The sequence below is a fragment of the Eptesicus fuscus genome, chromosome 23 (genome assembly GCF_027574615.1).
Source record: "Eptesicus fuscus isolate TK198812 chromosome 23, DD_ASM_mEF_20220401, whole genome shotgun sequence".
Taxonomy (NCBI): Eukaryota; Metazoa; Chordata; class Mammalia; order Chiroptera; family Vespertilionidae; genus Eptesicus; species Eptesicus fuscus.
Genome location: NC_072495.1, coordinates 23,031,582 through 23,051,729, shown reverse-complemented (window position 1 = coordinate 23,051,729; position 20,148 = coordinate 23,031,582). Strand labels below are relative to the sequence as shown.

At 55.6% G+C, this 20,148-nt stretch overlaps 1 protein-coding gene across 7 annotated transcripts in view; it reads left to right on the top strand.

The window, feature by feature from the left end:
* Positions 1-14,668, top strand: part of TPST2 (tyrosylprotein sulfotransferase 2) — a 42,793-nt gene extending 28,125 nt beyond the window's left edge. For 2 of the 7 annotated variants that reach the window (XM_054712715.1, XM_054712711.1), the window contains 5 exons: positions 1,137-2,042; positions 3,778-3,976; positions 4,966-5,016; positions 12,433-12,481; positions 14,189-14,668. In XM_054712715.1, coding sequence (XP_054568690.1) covers positions 1,201-2,042; positions 3,778-3,976; positions 4,966-5,016; positions 12,433-12,474 — 1,134 coding nt within the window. In that variant the 5' untranslated portion in view covers positions 1,137-1,200 and the 3' untranslated portion in view covers positions 12,475-12,481; positions 14,189-14,668. The other 5 variants (XM_054712714.1, XM_054712710.1, XM_054712712.1 and 2 more) reach the window with 4 other exon arrangements.
* Positions 14,669-20,148: the final 5,480 nt, after the last annotated feature.

Sequence of the window (20,148 nt, the reverse complement as noted above, 5' to 3'; positions counted from 1 at the left end):
TCTTCCCCTCAGCCCAGCAGCCTCCTTTCAGGCTCTTGAACACCCACACCTCTCCCTCTTGGGGTGGGGGGGGTCTTTGCACCCTGGGTGTCCTCCTCCTGGACCGCCCTTCCCGCACATCATCACATGGCCAGCTGCTGCTCATCCAGGTCTTGGCTTGGATGTCACCTCCTCCGAGAGGCCCGCCCTGCCTGACCGCCTCCATCCCCTGCTTGATCCCTCTCACGGTGTCCGGCTCATTTGTTTGCAAGCCGTCATCGCGGTCTGGCCATGGCTTGTGCACCACTGCATCCCCTGCTGGGACATGAGCTCCTGGAGGCCAGAGGCCGCGCCGTCTCATCTGCTCTCGGTCCCCAGCCCTGAGCGTGGTACCTGGCACCTTCCCGTGTTTCATGAGCATTTAGTGAACGAAGACCGAACGGGCGGGGGTCCGGGAAGCAGCCTAGCCCGGAACCTTCTGCACCTGCTCTTCCTGAAAAGCTTCTCTTGCAGAGGCAGTGCGGCCATTTGGAGCCGGTGCCGGAGCTGGCTGCCCGGGTCCGGATCTTGGACCCCAGCTTGGCTGCTTCTCAGCGGGCGTCTGTGAGCAACCTCTCTGTGCCTCAGTTTCCTCCTTCCTCCACAGTGGTCATTTCCCAGCACTCAGGCTGTGCCAGGCCCTGCTCATTCAGCCAAGGCACATCCCACAGATGTTCAGTGAGCACCTGCTAGGTGCCAGGCACTGCTGGGAGCGGGGAGAGCCGTGAACACAACAGGCAGAAAGGATGTGCTGCTAGACTGACGTTCTAGCACGATTGTTCTCCACATCCTGATTGTCAGTTTAAAAATAATTATTACTCCTTCCACTGATCAGATGAGGAAACCGGGCATGGAGTGGTTAAGGAACTGGGTGAGGTCCCGCCGGGAGGAGGTGGGGGGAAGCTGGGAGTTGATGGCCCCCGGCCATCAGGTTGCACTGCCCCTGGGGGTGATGCCAGCCCCACCCCTGGGTGGTTGGAGGGCCTTCTGGGGAAGATGAAGCCCCAGCCCCGGGAGCCCGTGCTCTGGGCGATGCCGGCACATCCCGGTGGCTGCCATGGGGTCCGCATGGCAAAGGCCCGCAGGCCGGGCTGACCACGCTGTCCCTCTCTCCCCAGATGTGAGCCCGGCGGGCCTCTGGCTGACCCGTCGCTGACGCAGGCCCCGCGCCCCGGGCCCAGCATGCGCCTGTCGGTGCGGAGGGCGCTGCTGGCGGCCGGCCTCGCCCTGGCCCTGCTCCTGGCCTTCCAGCTGGGGCAGCAGGTGCTGGAGTGCCGGGCGGCGCTGAAGGGCCCGCGGAGCCGCTGGCCCGCCATGCGGCCGGAGCAGGAGGACCTGGTGGTGGTGGGCACGGACCACGTGGAGTACCGCTACGGCAAGGCCATGCCGCTCATCTTCGTGGGCGGCGTGCCCCGCAGCGGCACCACGCTGATGCGCGCCATGCTGGACGCCCACCCCGAGGTGCGCTGCGGCGAGGAGACACGCATCATCCCCCGCGTGCTGGCCATGCGCCAGGCCTGGTCCAAGTCGGGCCGCGAGAAGCAGCGGCTGGACGAGGCGGGCGTGACGGACGAGGTGCTGGACGCGGCGATGCAGGCCTTCATCCTGGAGGTGATCGCCAAGCACGGCGAGCCGGCCCGCGTGCTCTGCAACAAGGACCCCTTCACGCTCAAGTCCTCCGTCTACCTGTCGCGCCTCTTCCCCAACTCCAAGTTCCTGCTGATGGTGCGGGACGGCCGCGCCTCCGTGCACTCCATGATCACGCGCAAGGTCACCATCGCGGGCTTCGACCTCAGCAGCTACCGCGACTGCCTCACCAAGTGGAACAAGGCCATCGAGGTGATGTACGCGCAGTGCCTGGAGGTGGGCCGGGACAAGTGCCTGCCCGTGTACTACGAGCAGCTGGTGCTGCACCCCCGGCGCTCCCTCCAGCTCATCCTGGACTTCCTGGGCATCGCCTGGAGCGACTCCGTCCTGCACCACGAGGACCTCATCGGCAAGCCTGGCGGCGTCTCCCTGTCCAAGTGAGTGGCCCCTGGCAGCCCCCCCAGGTCCTGGGCCTGGGGTCGGAGGCGCTGGAGGAGAGATGGGCTCCGCCTCCCCGAGCTGCGAGGCCTTGGAAAGCCACCGTGCCTCTCTGAGGCGCAGCTGCTTTATCCAAACAAGGGGCCATCTCTCTCCTCTTTCCTGGCAGAATCAGCGACCTTCCAACATGCCTGACAGCCAGGCTGCCGTGGGCACAGGTCACGAACGCCGATTCTGGAACCAGGCTGTCTGTCTGGGTTTGAGTCCCAGCTCCACCACTTTCTAGCTGTGTGACCTTGAACAAGTGACTCAGCCTCTCTGTGCTTCCATTTCCTCATCTGTCACCTGGGACTATAACCTGTCTACCTTATAGATAGATAACCGTGAGCGTCAAAGAGGGTAAACACGTTAGGGGCTACTCTGTTATTTATTTATTTATTGTTTTATTTATTTAAATATATTTTTATTGATTTCTGAGAGGGAGAGATAGATAGAAACATCAATGATGAGTGAGAATCATGGATCGGCTGCCTCCTGCATGCCCCCCACTGGGGATTGAGCCCACAACCTCAGCATGTGCCCTGACCGGGAATCGAACCGTGACCTCCTGGTTCCTAGGTCGACGCTCAACCCCTGAGCCACGCCGCCCGGCCAGGAGCTCCTCTTCCTGTTCTCCTTGTGGGTGTTGATACGCTTTTCCTGGGTTCTCGTCCTCCCCCCACCACTGCCATTTAATAAGGGCCTGCTCTCTGGCAAGCACTGAGGTAAGCCCCCAACAAGCACTAGCCTTTTATTTATTTTTAAAAATATATTTTATTGATTTTTTTACAGAGAGAAAGGGAGAGGGAGGAGAGTTAGAAACATCGATGAGAGAGAAACATCCATCAGCAACACTAGCCTTTTAATCGCCATAGCAACTGGAAGGCATAGGAACTTGGCTGGTCTCCTTTTTACAGATGAGGAAACTGGGTCTCCGAGGGGAGCAGAGTGTGGCTCCGGGATCGGAGCCCAGGCCTGTGTGCTCTCGAGCCCCCCATGTCCGGGACCCTCCTTCTGCCCTGCTATCTGCCTTCCTCCCCCTCCTCAGCCCAGAGCACCGAGCAGGGCAGGAGGAGCGCGGCCCTCTCTCCGCATTAACTCATTCACTTGCATTAACTCCCCCTCAGAACAGCCAGGAGGCGGTGCTGTCAGCTCTCGAATTACAGCTGAGGACACAGGCCCGAGGGCAGCAGCTCCCCCCCCCCCCAGCCCCACCCCCCACCGTTGGGCTGGTACAGCTGGCCTTTGAACCCAGACAGCCTGGCTCCTGAGTCAGCTCTTAGCTCCTCTATTATTTAAGGCTCAGAAAAAGGGTCGGGAGGATGTGCTCTGAAGAGCCAAGATGAGGCGCTGGGGATGCTGGGAGTGGCGGCCACAGGGACTCGGCCTCCCCGTGAGCGTTGGGCAATTCTTTCCCAAGAGCAGACCGTCCGCCTCCGCCGCATGAACAAAAGGTCCTGGTAAAACGTCAGAGGCATCAAGGAAGCAGAAGTGAGGCCCAACAGTGCTCTCTGCCTGGGCCTTGCTCCCTCCCCTCGCGTGCTGTACCCCCCCACCCCCCCACCCCCCCGGCACAGAGGGCGTGACCAGGCCCGTGACCTGTCCGCGGTCTCACAGTGGATGGGCCCCGGTCCCTCCGGTCTCCCCGGGGCGCCCGGGTCTGCCCGCACCCTGCAGCCTGCCCTCTCTCCGCAGGATCGAGCGGTCCACCGACCAGGTCATCAAGCCCGTGAACCTGGAAGCGCTCTCCAGGTGGACGGGGCACATTCCCGGGGACGTGGTGCGGGACATGGCCCAGATCGCCCCCATGCTGGCTCGGCTCGGCTACGACCCCTACGCAAACCCTCCCAACTACGGCAACCCTGACCCCATCGTCGTCAACAACACACACCGGGTGAGTGGGCGTGCATCCGTGGAGGCGTGCTGGCGAGCTGTGGCGGGGTGCGAGCCCCCGCCGTCTGAGAAAATAACAATAAGCGCCTTGATCCCGGAGCTGTGTCCAGGAGGATCATGTGACTGCTCTATTTCCATGTTTGCTGGGGCCACAAGGAAGCTCAAAGCCAACTGCCTCACGCTCTGTAGCGGCCAACCCGCAGGCCCATCTGTGAACTAATTTGACTTTATTTCTCCCGTCTCACTTCCCCTTTATTGGTTTCAGAGAGAGGGAGGGAGAGGGAGAGAGAGAGGGATAGAAACATCCATGATGGGAGAGAATGATGGATCGGCTGCCTCCTGCACGCCCCACACTGGGATCGAGACTGCAGCCCAGGCGTGTGCCCGGACCGGGAATCGAACCAGCACCTCCTAGTTCATAGGTCGATGCTCAGCCACTGAGCCCCGCCGGCTGGACCGGATAGTTGTTTAGTCTTTAGAGGGGAACTGCCAAGTTAAGGTCCTTTGTTGAAAGCCTTGTGTGTGTGTGTGTGCATGTGCATGTGTGTGTGTACATGTATGTGCTTGTGTGTATTTCTGTCATGGATCCTGGGGTACAGCACTCAGTGGTTGAAAGGACCCCAGTGTTAGTGAAATTGTCTTTCCGTGAGCCTGGGAGCACTCTCCCAGGGATTGGTCACATCGCTGGGGACGTGGTGAAGGACATGGCCCAGGTCGCCCCACGCTGGCCACGTGGATGGACGGGTGGGTGGATGGATAGGCGAGTGGCGGGATAGGTAAGTATATGGATGGTCGGGTGGGTGGATGGATAGGCGAGTGGCAGGGATAGGTAAGTTAATGGATGGACGGGTGGGTGGATGGATAGGCGAGTGGCGGGATAGGTAAGTATATGGATGGTCGGGTGGGAAGGTGCATGGATGTGGAGATAATGGACTGAATTTTATTTCGTCATCAGATCCATGAAAGTGACATTTCTTTTCCCTTTTGTAGGTGTTGAAAGGGGACTATAAGACACCAGCCAATCTGAAAGGACATTTCCAGGTTAGAAACCCCACAGGGATTGTGAGTTCTGTGTGCCCGGCTGTACCGCTAGCTGTGTGCGTGACCCTCGCCGCTCTACTGTGGGCAATAGTCCCCCATCAGGATACTGGGTGGGGTGGGGTGAGGGTGAGGGTGAGGGTGAGGGTGGGGGGGGGTGGGGTGGGGTGAGGGTGAGGGTGGGGGTGGGGTGAGGGTGGGATAGGGTGGAGTGAGGGAGGGGGGAGGGGGAGGGGGTGGGGTGAGGTGGGGATGGGGGTGAGGGTGGGATGAGGGTGGGATAGGGTGGGGTGAGGGTGAGGGTGGGGTGGGAAGGGGGGAGGGGGGTGGGGAGGGGAGGAGGGTCGGGCCAGAGGCCCTCTGAGTGACCAGCGGGGCCAGGTCTCAACCGCCCTCTGCCTGAGCCCCTCCCTGCACCTGGTCTTGGACTGGAAAGCAGTTGGAGGGAATTGGTGGGAACTTCCTGTCTTAAGCCTTTGTTTTCATTAAAAATATGTTTTTACTGATTTTAGAGAGAGGGGAAGGGAAAGGGAGCGAGAAACACCGACGAGAGAGAAACACAGCCCTAAATTCGTGCAGGAGGCAGCCGATCCATGATTCTCACTCATCATTGATGTTTCTGTCTCTCTCTCCCTCCCTTCCTGAAATCAATACAAATATATATTTTTAAAAATGGTGCTAGAATTAGTCAGCACTCATTTCTCACCTGTTTTAACCAAAACAGTGATGAAACAAGAACCAACAGAAGCCGGGGGGGGGGGGGTGCGCTGCAATCAGACACTTTCCACCTTCAAGATAACCCCAACACCATAGAAGCATCAACCATAATCCCATCACACTAAACCCATCAAACACAATCCCATCACCCCAAACCCATCAACCATAACCCCATCACCCTAAACCCATCAACCATAACCCCATCATCTAAACCCATCAAACATAATCCCATCACCCAAAACCCATCAAACATAATCCCATCACCCCAAACCCATCAAACATAATCCCATCACCCCAAACCCATCAACCATAACCCCATCACCCCAAACCCATCAAACATAATCCCATCACCCCAAACCCATCAAACATAATCCCATCACCCCAAACCCATCAACCATAACCCCATCACCCCAAACCCATCAAACATAACCCCATCACCCTAAACCCATCAACCATAACCCCATCACCCCAAACCCATCAAACATAATCCCATCACCCCAAACCCATCAAACATAATCCCATCACCCTAAACCCATCAAACATAATCCCATCACCCTAAACCCATCAACCATAACCCCACCACCCTAAACCCATCAAACATAACCCCATCACCCCAAACCCATCAACCATAATCCCATCATCTAAACCCATCAAACATAATCCCATCACCCCAAACCCATCAACCATAATCCCATCACCCTAAACCCATCAACCATAACCCCATCACCCCAAACCCATCAACCATAATCCCATCATCTAAACCCATCAACCATAATCCCATCACCCTAAACCCATCAACCATAATCCCATCATCTAAACCCATCAACCATAACCCCACCACCCTAAACCCATCAAACATAACCCCACCACCCTAAACCCATCAACCATAATCCCATCACCCTAAACCCATCAAACATAATCCCATCATCTAAACCCATCAACCATAATCCCATCACCCCAAACCCATCAACCATAACCCCATCACCCTAAACCCATCAAACATAATCCCATCACCCTAAACCCATCAAACATAATCCCATCACCCTAATCCCATCAACCATAATCCCATCATCTAAACCCATCAACCATAATCCCATCACCCTAAACCCATCAAACATAATCCCATCACCCTAAACCCATCAAACATAATCCCATCACCCCAAACCCATCAACCATAATCCCATCACCCCAAACCCATCAAACATAATCCCATCACCCTAAACCCATCAAACATAATCCCATCACCCTAAACCCATCAACCATAACCCCATCACCCTAAACCCATCAAACATAATCCCATCACCCTAAACCCATCAACCATAATCCCATCATCTAAACCCATCAACCATAATCCCATCACCCCAAACCCATCAACCATAACCCCATCACCCTAAACCCATCAAACATAATCCCATCACCCTAAACCCATCAAACATAATCCCATCACCCTAAACCCATCAACCATAATCCCATCATCTAAACCCATCAAACATAATCCCATCACCCCAAAACCATCAAACATAATCCCATCACCCTAAACCCATCAAACATAATCCCATCATCTAAACCCATCAAACATAATCCCATCATCTAAACCCATCAAACATAATCCCATCATCTAAACCCATCAAACATAATCCCATCACCCTAAACCCATCAAACATAATCCATCACCCTAAACCCATCAAACATAATCCCATCACCCTAAACCCATCAAACATAACCCCATCACCCTAAACCCATCAAACATAATCCCATCATCTAAACCCATCAAACATAATCCATCAACCATAATCCCATCACCCTAAACCCATCAAACATAATCCCATCACCCTAAACCCATCAACCATAATCCATCACCCTAAACCCATCAACCATAATCCCATCACCCTAAACCCATCAACCATAATCCCATCATCTAAACCCATCAAACATAATCCCATCACCCTAAACCCATCAAACATAATCCCATCATCTAAACCCATCAAACATAATCCCATCATCTATACCCATCAAACATAATCCCACCACCCTAAACCCATCAAACATAATCCCATCACCCTAAACCCATCAAACATAATCCCATCACCCTAAACCCATCAAACATAATCCCATCACCCTAATCCCATCAACCATAATCCCATCATCTAAACCCATCAACCATAATCCCAATACCCTAAACCCATCAACCATAACCCCACCACCCTAAACCCATCAAACATAACCCCATCACCCCAAACCCATCAACCATAATCCCATCACCCTAAACCCATCAAACATAATCCCATCACCCTAAACCCATCAAACATAACCCCACCACCCTAAACCCATCAAACATAATCCCATCACCCTAAACCCATCAAACATAATCCCATCATCTAAACCAATCAACCATAATCACATCATCATATGCCCATCAACATAATCCAATCGTACTAACCCAATCTACACAATCCCATCAATATGAACCCATCAACCTAATTCCATCAACATAAACCCAAAAACCTAATCCCATCACCCCATAACCCTAACCCTCTAACCCTCACCCTCAACTTAACCCTAAACCCTGTACCCTAAACCCCAGCCCCAGGCCCCGCCCTTGCCCTCGCCCTAAGCCAACCCTCACCCTCACCCTAACCCTAAAACCCTCACCCTCATCCTCACCTTCAAACCCTCACCCTAACCTTAAACCCTGACCCTAACCACTGATCCTGACCCTAACCTTGTTCCCTGACCCTGACCCTAGCCCGTAACCCTAGCTCCTAACCCCTAGCCCCTAACCCTGGCCTTGGCCCTGTCCATGGCCCTGGCCCTGGCTCTGGCCCTGGCCCTAGCCCTAGCCCTAAACCCTAGACCCCAACCCTAACCCTAAACCCATCAACCTAATCCCATCAACATAAACCAAAAAACCTAATCCCATCACCCCATAACCCTAACCCTAAACCCTGTACCCTAAACCCTAAACCCCAGCCCCAGGCCCCGCCCTTGCCCTTACGTTGATCAGGTTATGTTGACGTAATCTCATCAACATAACCCGATCGACGTAATCTCATCAACATAAACTGATCAACGTAATCTCGTCAACATAAACTGATCAACGTAATTCCATCACCCCATAACCCTAACCCTCTAACCCTCACCCTCAACCTAACCCTAAAACCCTCACCCTCACCCCCTCACCCTAACCTAAAACCCTGACCCTGACTCTAGCCCCTAACCCCTAAACCCCTAGCCCCTGGCCGAGGCCCTGCCCCTGGCCCTGGCCCTGGCCCTATACCCCAGACCCCAACCCTAATCCCGTCAACATAAACTGATCAACATAATCTCATCAACATAACCCGATCGACGTAATCTCATCAACATAACCTGATCAACATAACCTGATCAACATAAACTGATCAATGTAATCTCGTCAACATAAACTGATCAACATAAACTGATCAACGTAATCTCGTCAACATAAACTGATCAACATAAACTGATCAATGTAATCTCGTCGACGTAATCTTGTCAACATAACCTGATCAACGTAAGCTGATCAACATAAACTCATCTACATAACCTGATCAACATAAACTGATCAACGTAATCTCGTCAACATAAACTGATCAACATAAACTGATCAACGTAATCTCGTCAACATAACCTGATCAACCTAATCCCATCACCCCATAACCCTAACCCTCTAACCCTCACCCTCAACTTAACCCTAAACCCTGTACCCTAAACCCTAAACCCAGCCACAGGCCCCGCCCTTGCTCTCGCCCTAAGCCAACCCTCACCCTCACCCTAACCCTAAAACCCTCACCCTCATCCTCACCTTCAAACCCTCACCCTAACCTTAAACCCTGACCCTAACCACTGATCCTGACCCTGACCCTGACCCTAACCTTGAACTCTGACCCTGACCCTAGCCCGTAACCCTAGCCCCTAACCCCTAGCCCCTAGCCCTGGCCTTGGCCCTGTCCATGGCCCTGGCCCTGGCTCTGGCCCTGGCCCTAGCCCTAGCCCTAAACCCATCAACCTAATCCCATCAACATAAACCCAAAGACCTAATCCCATCACCCCATAACCCTAACCCTCTAACCCTAAAGCCTAAACCCCAGCCCCAGGCCCCGCCCTTGCCCTCACCCTAACCCAACCCTCACCCTCAACCTAACCCTAAAACCCTCACCCTCATCCTCACCTTCAAACCCTCACCCTAACCTTAAACCCTGACCCTGACCCTAGCCCCTAACCCCAAATCCTAGCCCCTAGCCCTGGCCTTGGCCCTGTCCATGGCCCTGGCCCTGGCCCTGGCCCTAGCCCTAGCCCTAAACCCTAGACCCCAACCCTAAACCCATCAACATAAACCCAAAAACCTAATCCCATCACCCCATAACCCTAACCCTCTAACCCTCACCCTCAACTTAACCCTAAACCCTGTACCCTAAACCCCAGCCCCAGGCCCCGCCCTTGCCCTCGCACTAAGCCAACCCTCACCCTCACCCTCACCCTCACTCTCACCCTTACCTTCCCTCTCCCCCTTAAACCCTTATCCTAACCCTACCCTGAAAACCCTGACCCTGACTCTAGCCCCTAACCCCTAAACCCCTAGCCCCTGGCCGAGGCCCTGCCCCTGGCCCTGGCCCTAAGCCTAGCCCTAAACCCTAGACCCCAACCCAAACCCTAAACCCATCAACCTAATCCCATCAACATAAACCCATCAACCTAATCCCATCACTCTGAACCCATCACGCTAAACCCATCACCCCCTAACCCTAACCCCTTAACCCTCTAACCCTAACCCTAACCTAAGCCAACCCTCACCCTCACCCTCATTCTAACCCTAACCCTCAAACCCTCACCCTCAAACCCTGACCCTGACCCTAAACCCTGATCCTGACCCTAAACCCTGATCCTGACCCTGACCCTGACCCTGACCCTAGCCCCAACCCACACCCCCTCCCTCACCCTCACCTGAACCTCACAGATCCTCACCCTCATCCTGATCCTCACCCTCACCTTCTAACCCTCACCCTATAACCCTCACTCTACCCCCTTACCCTGATCCTAACCCCTATACCCTAAACCTAAACCATAAACTCTAGCCCTGAACCCTAAACCTTAGCCCTATCCCTATATCTATCCATTACCCTAAACCAGTGATGGGCAACCTTTTGAGCTTGGTGTGTCAAACTTCGCCAAAAAACTTCGCATAACTCGGGTAGTGTGTCACTTTGAGGACAAAACATTATTTTGCGGTATTTATAGTTTAAATAATATAAATGTTTCATCCTCGGCATGCGGCCGCCTCAGCGGCTGCGTGTCATCAGAAATGGCTACGCGTGTCAGTGCTGACACGTGTGTCATAGGTTCGCCATCACTGCCCTAAACCCTAGCCCTGGCCCTGGCCCTAACCCTCTAGCCCTAACCCCCTGACCCTGACCCTAGCCCTAGTCCTAACCCCTAGCTCTAGCCCTAACCTTTAAACCCCAAACCCCAAACCCCAAACCCTAAACCCTAAACCCTAAACCCTCCAGGGCTCCGCAGCGGGATGCTTTCCCACCCGACCTCTGACCTCCGTCTGGGGGGACGCCCTCCGCCTTCTGGGTTGTGGCTGTGGAGTGCAGTCAGCTGGCAGCCCGTCCTCTGGTTCTCTGGACACCAGCTGGTCTCGGTTCGGCCCGGCACTGTCTCCCGGAGCTGCCCCTGCAGGTGGAGGCGCCGTCCCGGCGGACCGCCCCGCCAGGCGCCCGCCGCAAGGGGGTGCCCAGGACACCCAAACATTTGGGGGTTTCCCGCGACGCCCCCTCCTCGGGTTTGAAGGATGCAGTTTAGGAACAGCCACGTGGAGGAGGCGCCCAGCAGGGGGTGGAGGGGGCAGCGCTCCGTGGCCTCGGGGTGCACTCCCTCCCGCTGGAAGCTGGGAGTTCTGGGCAGTGTCAGGAAGGGGGCAGGACTCTGCGTCACAGGCCAGTGATTACTAAGGTGGGGGGGGGGGGTGGTGCTGAGAGTCCCACCCGTCTAACCACGCCTTGGTCCTCCGGGCAGCCCCCCATCCTGAAGCTTGGTGGGCCCCCGGCCACCGGCCACCTCATTAGCATACTGGAGCCGCCGCGGGGTTGGGGAGCTGTGTGCCAGGCGCAGGTCAAAGGTCAGATGTTGGCTCTTCATCGCACCGCGGCCACCCCGTATCGGCCCTCCCACCGGGCGAAGCAGCCCCACCGCCGTCTCTCCAGGCGGCCCGCGTGTGGCCGGGCGTTGCCGGGCGTTGCCGGGCGTGGGCAGCATCTTGCCTGTTGGGTGCTTCAGCCCCTCCCCCTAGAGCAGTGATGGCCAACCTGTGACACGCGTGTCAGCACTGACACGCATGGCCATTTCTGATGACACGCGGCCCGCATGCCGAGGATGAAACATTTGCTGCTCCTGAGGATGAAACATTTGCGACTAGGGTCTTGGAGTTAGAGTCTAATCAGAAATGAACACGCGTGTCAGTGCTGACACGTGTGACACAGGTTCGCCATCACTGCCCTAGAATGTGAGCTACATGAGAACAGGCCTGGTCTGTCCGGCTCACGTTTCCCCGCACCCAGCACATAGTAGGGGTGCAGGAAATACATGATGGTGAGGGTGCGTGCCGGACCGTGATGCTGAGGGGTGGACCACGGGGCCGCGAGCCCCTGGCACCCACATGGCGTGACGTCCCGTGTCTTCCCGCAGGTGAGCCAGAACGGCACCGCCTCCCCCGGGGGAAGCTCGTGATTTCCAGGTAGGCCCCGCCCTCGGGCACTCCGCGCTTCCGAGCCCAGGAGCCACTTTTCTGAAAAGCTGGTCCTTCCAGAGCCTCCCTGGGGAGGAGTGTCCCCCAAGGTGGGCTGACCCACCCCTCTGGGCGGTTTCCATGGTGACCGGCCAGGGAGCTATTTATAGAATCAAGGTTCAGTCTCCTGCTCTGGGCGGCTGGGCAGGGCTCCGTGCTGAGCCGGCCAGAGGAAGGTTCGTCTGGCTTTAGAGAGGGGCCCCAGGACCAGTGATGGGGGATCCTGGGATCATCTGGCTTTAGGGAAGGGCCCCAGGACCAGTGATGGGGGATCCTGGGATCATCTGACTTTAGGGAAGGGCTCCATGACCAGTGATGGGGGATCCTGGGATCATCTGGCTTTAGGGAGGGGCCCCAGGACCAGTGATGGGGGATCCTGGGATCATCTGGCTTTAGGGAAGGGCCCCAGGACCAGTGATGGGGGATCCTGGGATCATCTGGCTTTAGGGAGGGGCCCCAGGACCAGTGATGGGGGATCCTGGGATCATCATGGCGTGGAATGCCGCCTGCCAGGCCGGATTCTGTTAACACATCAGGTTTGGCCCAGAGCAGCGAAGTTTCTCCCAGTTCCCACAGGCAGGTCTGGTCCAAGGATAACCCCACAGCCTGGGCCGAGGCTCCCGTTACTCACTCACCCTCAGCGGCCCTGGGAGGCGGGTGCATCGTCCCATTTTACGGAAGAGAAACCAGGCCCCACAGAAGGACTTGACTTGCCCAAGGCAGACAGCCACAGAGGGCAGACCCTCCCCCCCCCGCCCCAAAAGACATCTCCCCAGTTTGCTTTTATCGAAAGTGTTTACCCGTCTGTGTTTGCTGAGGGGCAGTGGAACGGGCTCCAAACTTGGGTTTGAACTTAAGTCAAAGATTTAAGGACTCGCTTCACGTTTGACTCCTCTCAGCCTCCGTTTTCCACATCTGGAGAATGGGCTTTCGTCACGGCCCACCTGCGAGAGAGCTGACGGGGCGGGTGCTGGGCCTCGCCATGGCCCTGGCATGGAGTAGAGAACCCAGCAGGGAGGGAGCTCCCGGCGTCCCCGCCTCTGACCCGGTCAGGGAGACGCGAGGAGGAACTGGCCTGGGTATCTCCCCGTGTTTCTTAAACGGAAACAGCTTCTAGCCCAGACTATTTTTAGTCTCATCTTATTTTTTAATAATCAGCATATTTTTTCATAAAAAAAAATACACTTTACACCCACGTGCCAGGCTGGAGACACCCCGGCCCGTCACTCTCAGGGTCCCCACCCTAACTTGTGCTCAGACCCCGGAGTCTGCTTAATCCCAGAGAAAAGAACCTCATGGGAACACAGGTCCCCTGTTTCTCTCTTTCTCTGCCCGCCCTGCTCGCTCCTGCCCGTTCATCATAGAATCCTGGCCGCCCCCCACCCCGCCCGCCCCGGCCAAAGCCGGCTCCCCGAGCTTCTCTGTTTAAACCGGGCCCCGCAGACCAGGGCGCCAGCTCCTTCCTGGCTCGGGGTTGGCCTGGACTCAATGCTAATCCTCCCCACCCCCCCAACAGTCCCTGCTGCTGGCTCTTCCTACGTGAGGAAAGGGTGTCTGAGGCCGGGGTGCAGGCTGCGATGCGGGGAGAGCCTCCCATCTCGTTCTGCGGTCACGGGCACAGGGAGGAGCTGGGCTCACGGCTGCTCCTGCCTCCAGGTCCCCGCCAGCGGCTGCCGCCGGGAGGGGAGAAGCCGCCTCCAGTGGAAATCGGACTCTGATCCAAGCATATTGCTTGCTATTAACCGGCAGACGGGACTGCTACCGAGGGGTGTGTGTGCATATGTTCGCAAAGCCGGGTCATCGAGAACCTTCCTGGAAGCACGCTGCCTTCGGACCCTCCGGGATGGAGGACGGCGAGTGCGGACACAGTGCCGCCTCGGAAACTTGGTTTTTATATTTTTCCCGCGAGAACTTTTTCTACGAAGTGGCCTGGCCGCCTCCCTCCTGTGCGGGGTGGGGGGTGGGGGGGGTGTTGGCTGGGACCAGGCCACCCCCGTGCCTCCCCGAGGACCCTATTTTTGAATTCAAAGAATCTATTTAAAAATTTAATATATGAGGCTTTCTCTGATTCCTCCCAGTTCTTAAATTGACACAGAACAGAGGTGTATTGTTTGAATAAAGTGACCAGGGACGCTTGTCTGTGCCTTACTCACGGAGGGACCGGACGGGTCCCGTGTCTGGGGTCCCCACGGCCCCGCGGTTCGGGGATTTGCTGGAAGGACTCACAGAACTCAGAAACCCCATCAGCCTCACGTGGATGGTTTACCGCGGCCGAAGGGTGCAGACCAAAACCAGCAAAGGCACCGGGCGGGGCGGAGGGACCGGCCGCTGTGCACGGTGCTGCCTCGTCTCAGCATGAGCCGGTCCCCGTCACGTCACCTGAGCACAGCCGTCCGCCTGGAGCGCCCGAGCCCCGTGTTCAGAGACTCCCCTTTAGAAGGAATATTCTGGGGCTTCTCGGCCGTGCTGCCTCCGGCGTGCACGGGTGCGAGCTCGCCACGCCTGGCGGTGACCCCTTCCCTGCTCGGCCCCAAGTGCGGGGATCGCCGGGCTCGGACTGTTCTGCAGGAAAGACGGTGAGTGAGGCGGCGGGAGGAAGGGGACGCTGGAGCCGGGCCCGTGGCCCCGCCGAGTGGCGCAGGCCCCCCTTCTCCATCTGTGAAACGGGGAAGTTAACGCTCCTGGCGATCAGCCGGGCCGATGGGCAGAGCCGTGGGGCCCCCGGGAGCGGGGACCGCAGTCGGACGGGCCGTGGCCGGCACTGTGCGCACAGGAAGCTCCTGCCGCATCACCCGGAGGCGGGACGCATGCGCCCCCTTCGCTGTCCCCCCGTTTTTCCTGCAAATCGCACCAGCCCCGAGCGGAGGCCTTGCACCACTGATTGTGAAACCTCGGTCCTGGGAGCCGCTGAGCGAGCAGGGCGGCTCCGGCCTGGCCTTCGGCTGGGACTGCGGCCAGGGCCCGCCGAGGGCCTTCGCTGATGGGGGTGCTTGGCCGTCACGTGTCTGGGGCCCGCAGGGGCCTCCCAGGAGCCCCTGCACGCAGCCCGACTCCGTTTTCACCGTTTATGGATTCGTGTGCATTTTCAGGGGCTTGTTTTCCTCTTAGTGGCAGAGCCTTCCATACACTGCCCCCCCCACACACACACACAGACACACACACACACACACACACACATACAGACACACACACACACACACACACACACACACATACAGACACACACACACAGACAGACAGACACAGACATACACACACACATACAGACACACACACACACACAGAGACACACACACAGACACACACATACACAGACACACACACACACAGACACACACACACAGACACACACACAGAGACACACACACACAGACAGACACACAGACACAGACACACACAGACACAAACACACACACACAGAGACACACACACAGACACACACACACATACAGACACACACACACATACACACACACACACACAGACACACTCACAGACACACACACACACAGTCACGTGTACGAGCTCCATCTACAAAACACAAGGACGGCGTCCCAGGGGGACCCACACCATCCCGAGCTCCGGCGGCTCCTTCGAAGCCCTTCATCAGTCAAGGCTCTGCCTCTGTCAGCCTGGGGACTGGGTTCGGGTTGGTCTTAGACCTAAACTGAGTGAGTCTGGGAACCATCATGGTTCATTGCTCACCCTTTACCCCCACATCGTGCCTGGCGGATGGAGGGGATGGGAGCCAGCTCCCAAGGGGGCCCCCAGAGGTCCCCACCCCGGGTAGTCACGCCCTTTTGTGCGATGTCCCTTCCACACCGACTAAGGTAGGGTTCCAGATGAATACACGACGGTGGCTAAACTTGGGTTTCAGGTAAAACAGTAAGTATTCCATGGGACACACTGAAATCCTGTGTGTCGTTTGTCTGAAATTCAAGTGGAGCTGGGCATCCTGTATTTTTATTTGCTCCATCTGGCTGACGGCCCTCCCTGGGGCCGGATGTTGGGGAACCGCCAGTGTGTGACCCCCAAGGCGAGATCATAAACGCTGCGCGGCTTTGGCCTTGTTATCTCGACTCAGCTCTCTCGGGGAGGCCGGTCACCGTCACGAGGACACTCCGCACCGGACACAGAGGTCCACAGGGCAGGGACCTCCGGCCTCCTGCCCACAGCCAGCACCAGCCGGCCAGCCAGGGGAGCGGATCCCCTCAGGAGTGCGGTCCCAAGGGGGACCCCATGTCACAGCACGCGGCTGGGCCACACTTGAATTCCTCCCCAAAGAAACTGAGACCAGCCCTGACCGGTTTGGCTCAGTAGATGGAGCATCGGCCTGCAGACTGAGGGGTCCCAGGTTCGATTCCGGTCAGGGGCATGTGCCTTGGTTGCGGGCACATCCCCAGTAGGGAGTGTGCAGGAGGCAGCTGATCCGTTTCTCTCTCATCGATGTTTCTAACTCTATCCCCCTCCCTTCCTCTCTGTAAAAAAATCAATAAAATACTTAAAAAAAAAAAAAAAAGAAACTGAGATCACATTTCCTGCAGTTTCCAGCTGCTCAGCTTGAAGGTAACTGTTAATTGCAATCGACGATACATGGGGCTCATAAACGTTTGTTAATGAGTGGCCCAATGAGTGAGTGAGTGAGTGAGTGAATGAATGAATGAATGGATGGTGACGGCCGGGGCTCCTCAGCTCACCGTGGGCTTTGAGGGTGCTTGCTTTCAGATCCTGCCTCGGCCTGCGGAACGTCCTGTCCCAGGTTGCTCTCTGAGGCTGGTGTTCACAAGTTCTTGAAAGGGTGGAAACCATCTGTACGAAACATTTAAAGACAGCAAATGTGCTAACCCAGCTGATCTGGATTTTCAGTTCCGGCCCCATATATATTTTTGTGACAAGATTCAAAACACTAAGCCGCGTGCAACTGTGTAATGTCACTGTCCTAGAAAAGGCACTTGTGCTAGACTTTAAATAAATCAGCTTTGAAATGCCACTTGTGAGTTGTTCCTATGGTATCAACCTATTTCAAGTTGTAACTGAGCAAGGATTCCCCCCCGCCCAAGTCTTTCAAAGGCAGAATGGGACCAGCACAGCGTGGCACAGGCTGCTAAAGGGGGGACCGGGTGTGGGGGCCCGGGTGGCCGCAGAAACCCCCTGGGAGGTTGGGGAATTGAAGAGATGACATATGCAGGGGCTTGTCTCTGTGACCCCGAGCAGACAGGGATCACTCCAGAAGTACTGGCTCCAACAAGTGGACAGAAATGGTGTGGGGCCCCATGCAGGGACTCGCCGAGTGAGCTCTGGCCCGGGAGTCTGACCGCCTGGGTCCTAGAACCGGCTCTGTGCTTAGACTCTGTGTAGCCCCGGCTACTTCCTGTGGGACGGCTCCTCCATCACCTCGTCTGGGAAAAGGGAGGGACGGCCGATGAGTGTCGGAAGGCCCTGCCCGGCTCCTGTGGAGAAGCCTTGTTGCTTGGCAACCCCTCCTGGGAAGGCTCAAGTCTGAGTACCTCATTGGGAATCTAAACACGGGCCTGGGTGTCCTTGAGTCCCAAAGCAAGGGTTTCTCTGGGCAGTGACTAGAGGCCAGGGTGGGTATGGGATCTCGAATCGAAACTTCTTGAACCCAGAAATCCTGCACAACTACCCACCTTTAAGGCCGAGAGGCCTTCCATGTGAAAGTATGAAATTGGGTCTTTTAAATTAAAAGAACCACAACCATGTACAAAGCACTTATTACTCTAAGAGCTTTCTATGCCTCAATTACCCCCCCCCCCCCATTTTGTGTCCTGGACACAACCCTTTTAGAGCAGTGCTGACATGGTCCCCATTTTACAGGTGAGAAAACTGAGATACTGAGAGGTGAAGCAGCCTGACCCCAGTCCCAAACCTAGGAAGCAGAAAAATGGAGATTGGGATCCTTGAAGGTTTACTCCAGAAACTCCATTTAAAAAATTCTAAATGCATAGAGAGAAGTTTTTTTCCTCTCAATCATGAAATTAGATCGTGTAAGTCAGAGACCTGGAACTGTTCCACTCGGAAGGAGACTAAGGAGACATGGCGATTAAATGCAACACATGATTCTGAACTGGGTCTTTTGCTGTAAAAAAAAAAAAAATTTATTGGATGCTGTTCTCAGGATGTCCACAAGAGGGCACTATTGTGACTTCCCTGCAGTGTCAGAGCCCTCTAGGTCTCTCAACAGCGTTTTCTTGTCCGACTCGCAGAATTCATGACTAGGGTGCTGTTCTCAGCATGTCCACAAGACGGCACTATTGCAACCCTCTCCTTACTAGTGTACTGTTCTCAAAAAAAAAAAAAAAAAAATGTATTGGGGTAACTGGCAAAATTCAAATAGAGTCTCAGGTGTCCATGGAAGTGATGTGTTAATTTCCTGATTTGGGTGGTTGTTTTGCAGTTACATTGGAGAATGTCTTCGTTGGAAATACGGAAGTTAGGGCATCAAGTTGAGAGACCTAAAGGGCTCTGGCCCTGCAGAGAAGGGTTGCAATAGTGCCGTCTTGTGGACATTCTGAGAACAGCACCCTAGAAATGAATTCTGCGAGTCTGAAAAGAAAACCCCACTGAGAGACCTAAAGGGCTCTTGCCGGGCAGGGATGGGTTACAATAGTGCCCCCTCTTGTGGACAAATCTGAGAACAGCACCCAATACATTTTTTTATAATGGGAAGATCCAGTTCAGAATCATGTATTGCATTTAATCGCCATGTTTCTCAGTATGGAACAGTTCCAGGGTCTGTGATTTACACGACCTTGGCACTTTTGAAGATTACAAGCAAGGTTTTTTGTAGAATGCCCTTTATTTGCGTTTGTCTAATGTATACTCGTGATGTGGTTCAGATTATGTATTTTTGTCAGGAATATCACAGGAGCGAAGCTGCAATGTTCTCAAGGCATCCTACCAAGTGGTATGTGATTGCGATTTGTCCTATTCTTGATGCGCACTCGAATCAGAGCCTGCATTTAAAAAAAAATACATTTTTATTGATTTCAGAGAGAAAGGGAGAGGGAGAGAGAAATAGAAACATCAATGATGAGAGAGAATCATGGATCGGCTGCCTCCTGCACGTCCCCTACTGGGGACAGAGCCCGCAACACGGGCATGTGCCCTTGACCGGAATCGAACCTGGAACCCTTCAGTCCACAGGCAGACGCTCTATCCATTGAACCAACCAGCTAGGGCCAGGATACGGTCTTGCCTTTCATTATTCCCACACGAAGGCCGGTCCCGGCCCCCGTGATGTCTCACAATTCCTCACCATGCTCCTGTGAACGAGTTCTATATCCCCGTTTTACCGATTTAGAATTTGAGGCGGGCAGAGGAGCCACCGAGGAGGCTCGGCGACGTCCACCCCATTCAAAACAGGCTGGGCGTCGCCCCGAGGCAGGCGCGGCAGGGGGGTGACCTGGCCGGGACATCGGCCCCCGCCCCAGCCACGTGGGACCCCGAGAACCTGCGTCTGCTTTCTAGCATCTCGGCCCTGCCGCTCTGAGCCACAGCCGCTCAAGGCTTTCTTGCTGCCATGGCAACCAGCGCGCCGTTTCCGCTATTGACGTCATTGTCGGCGCGCCGGTCCCTGCACTTCCGGGTTCCGGGCA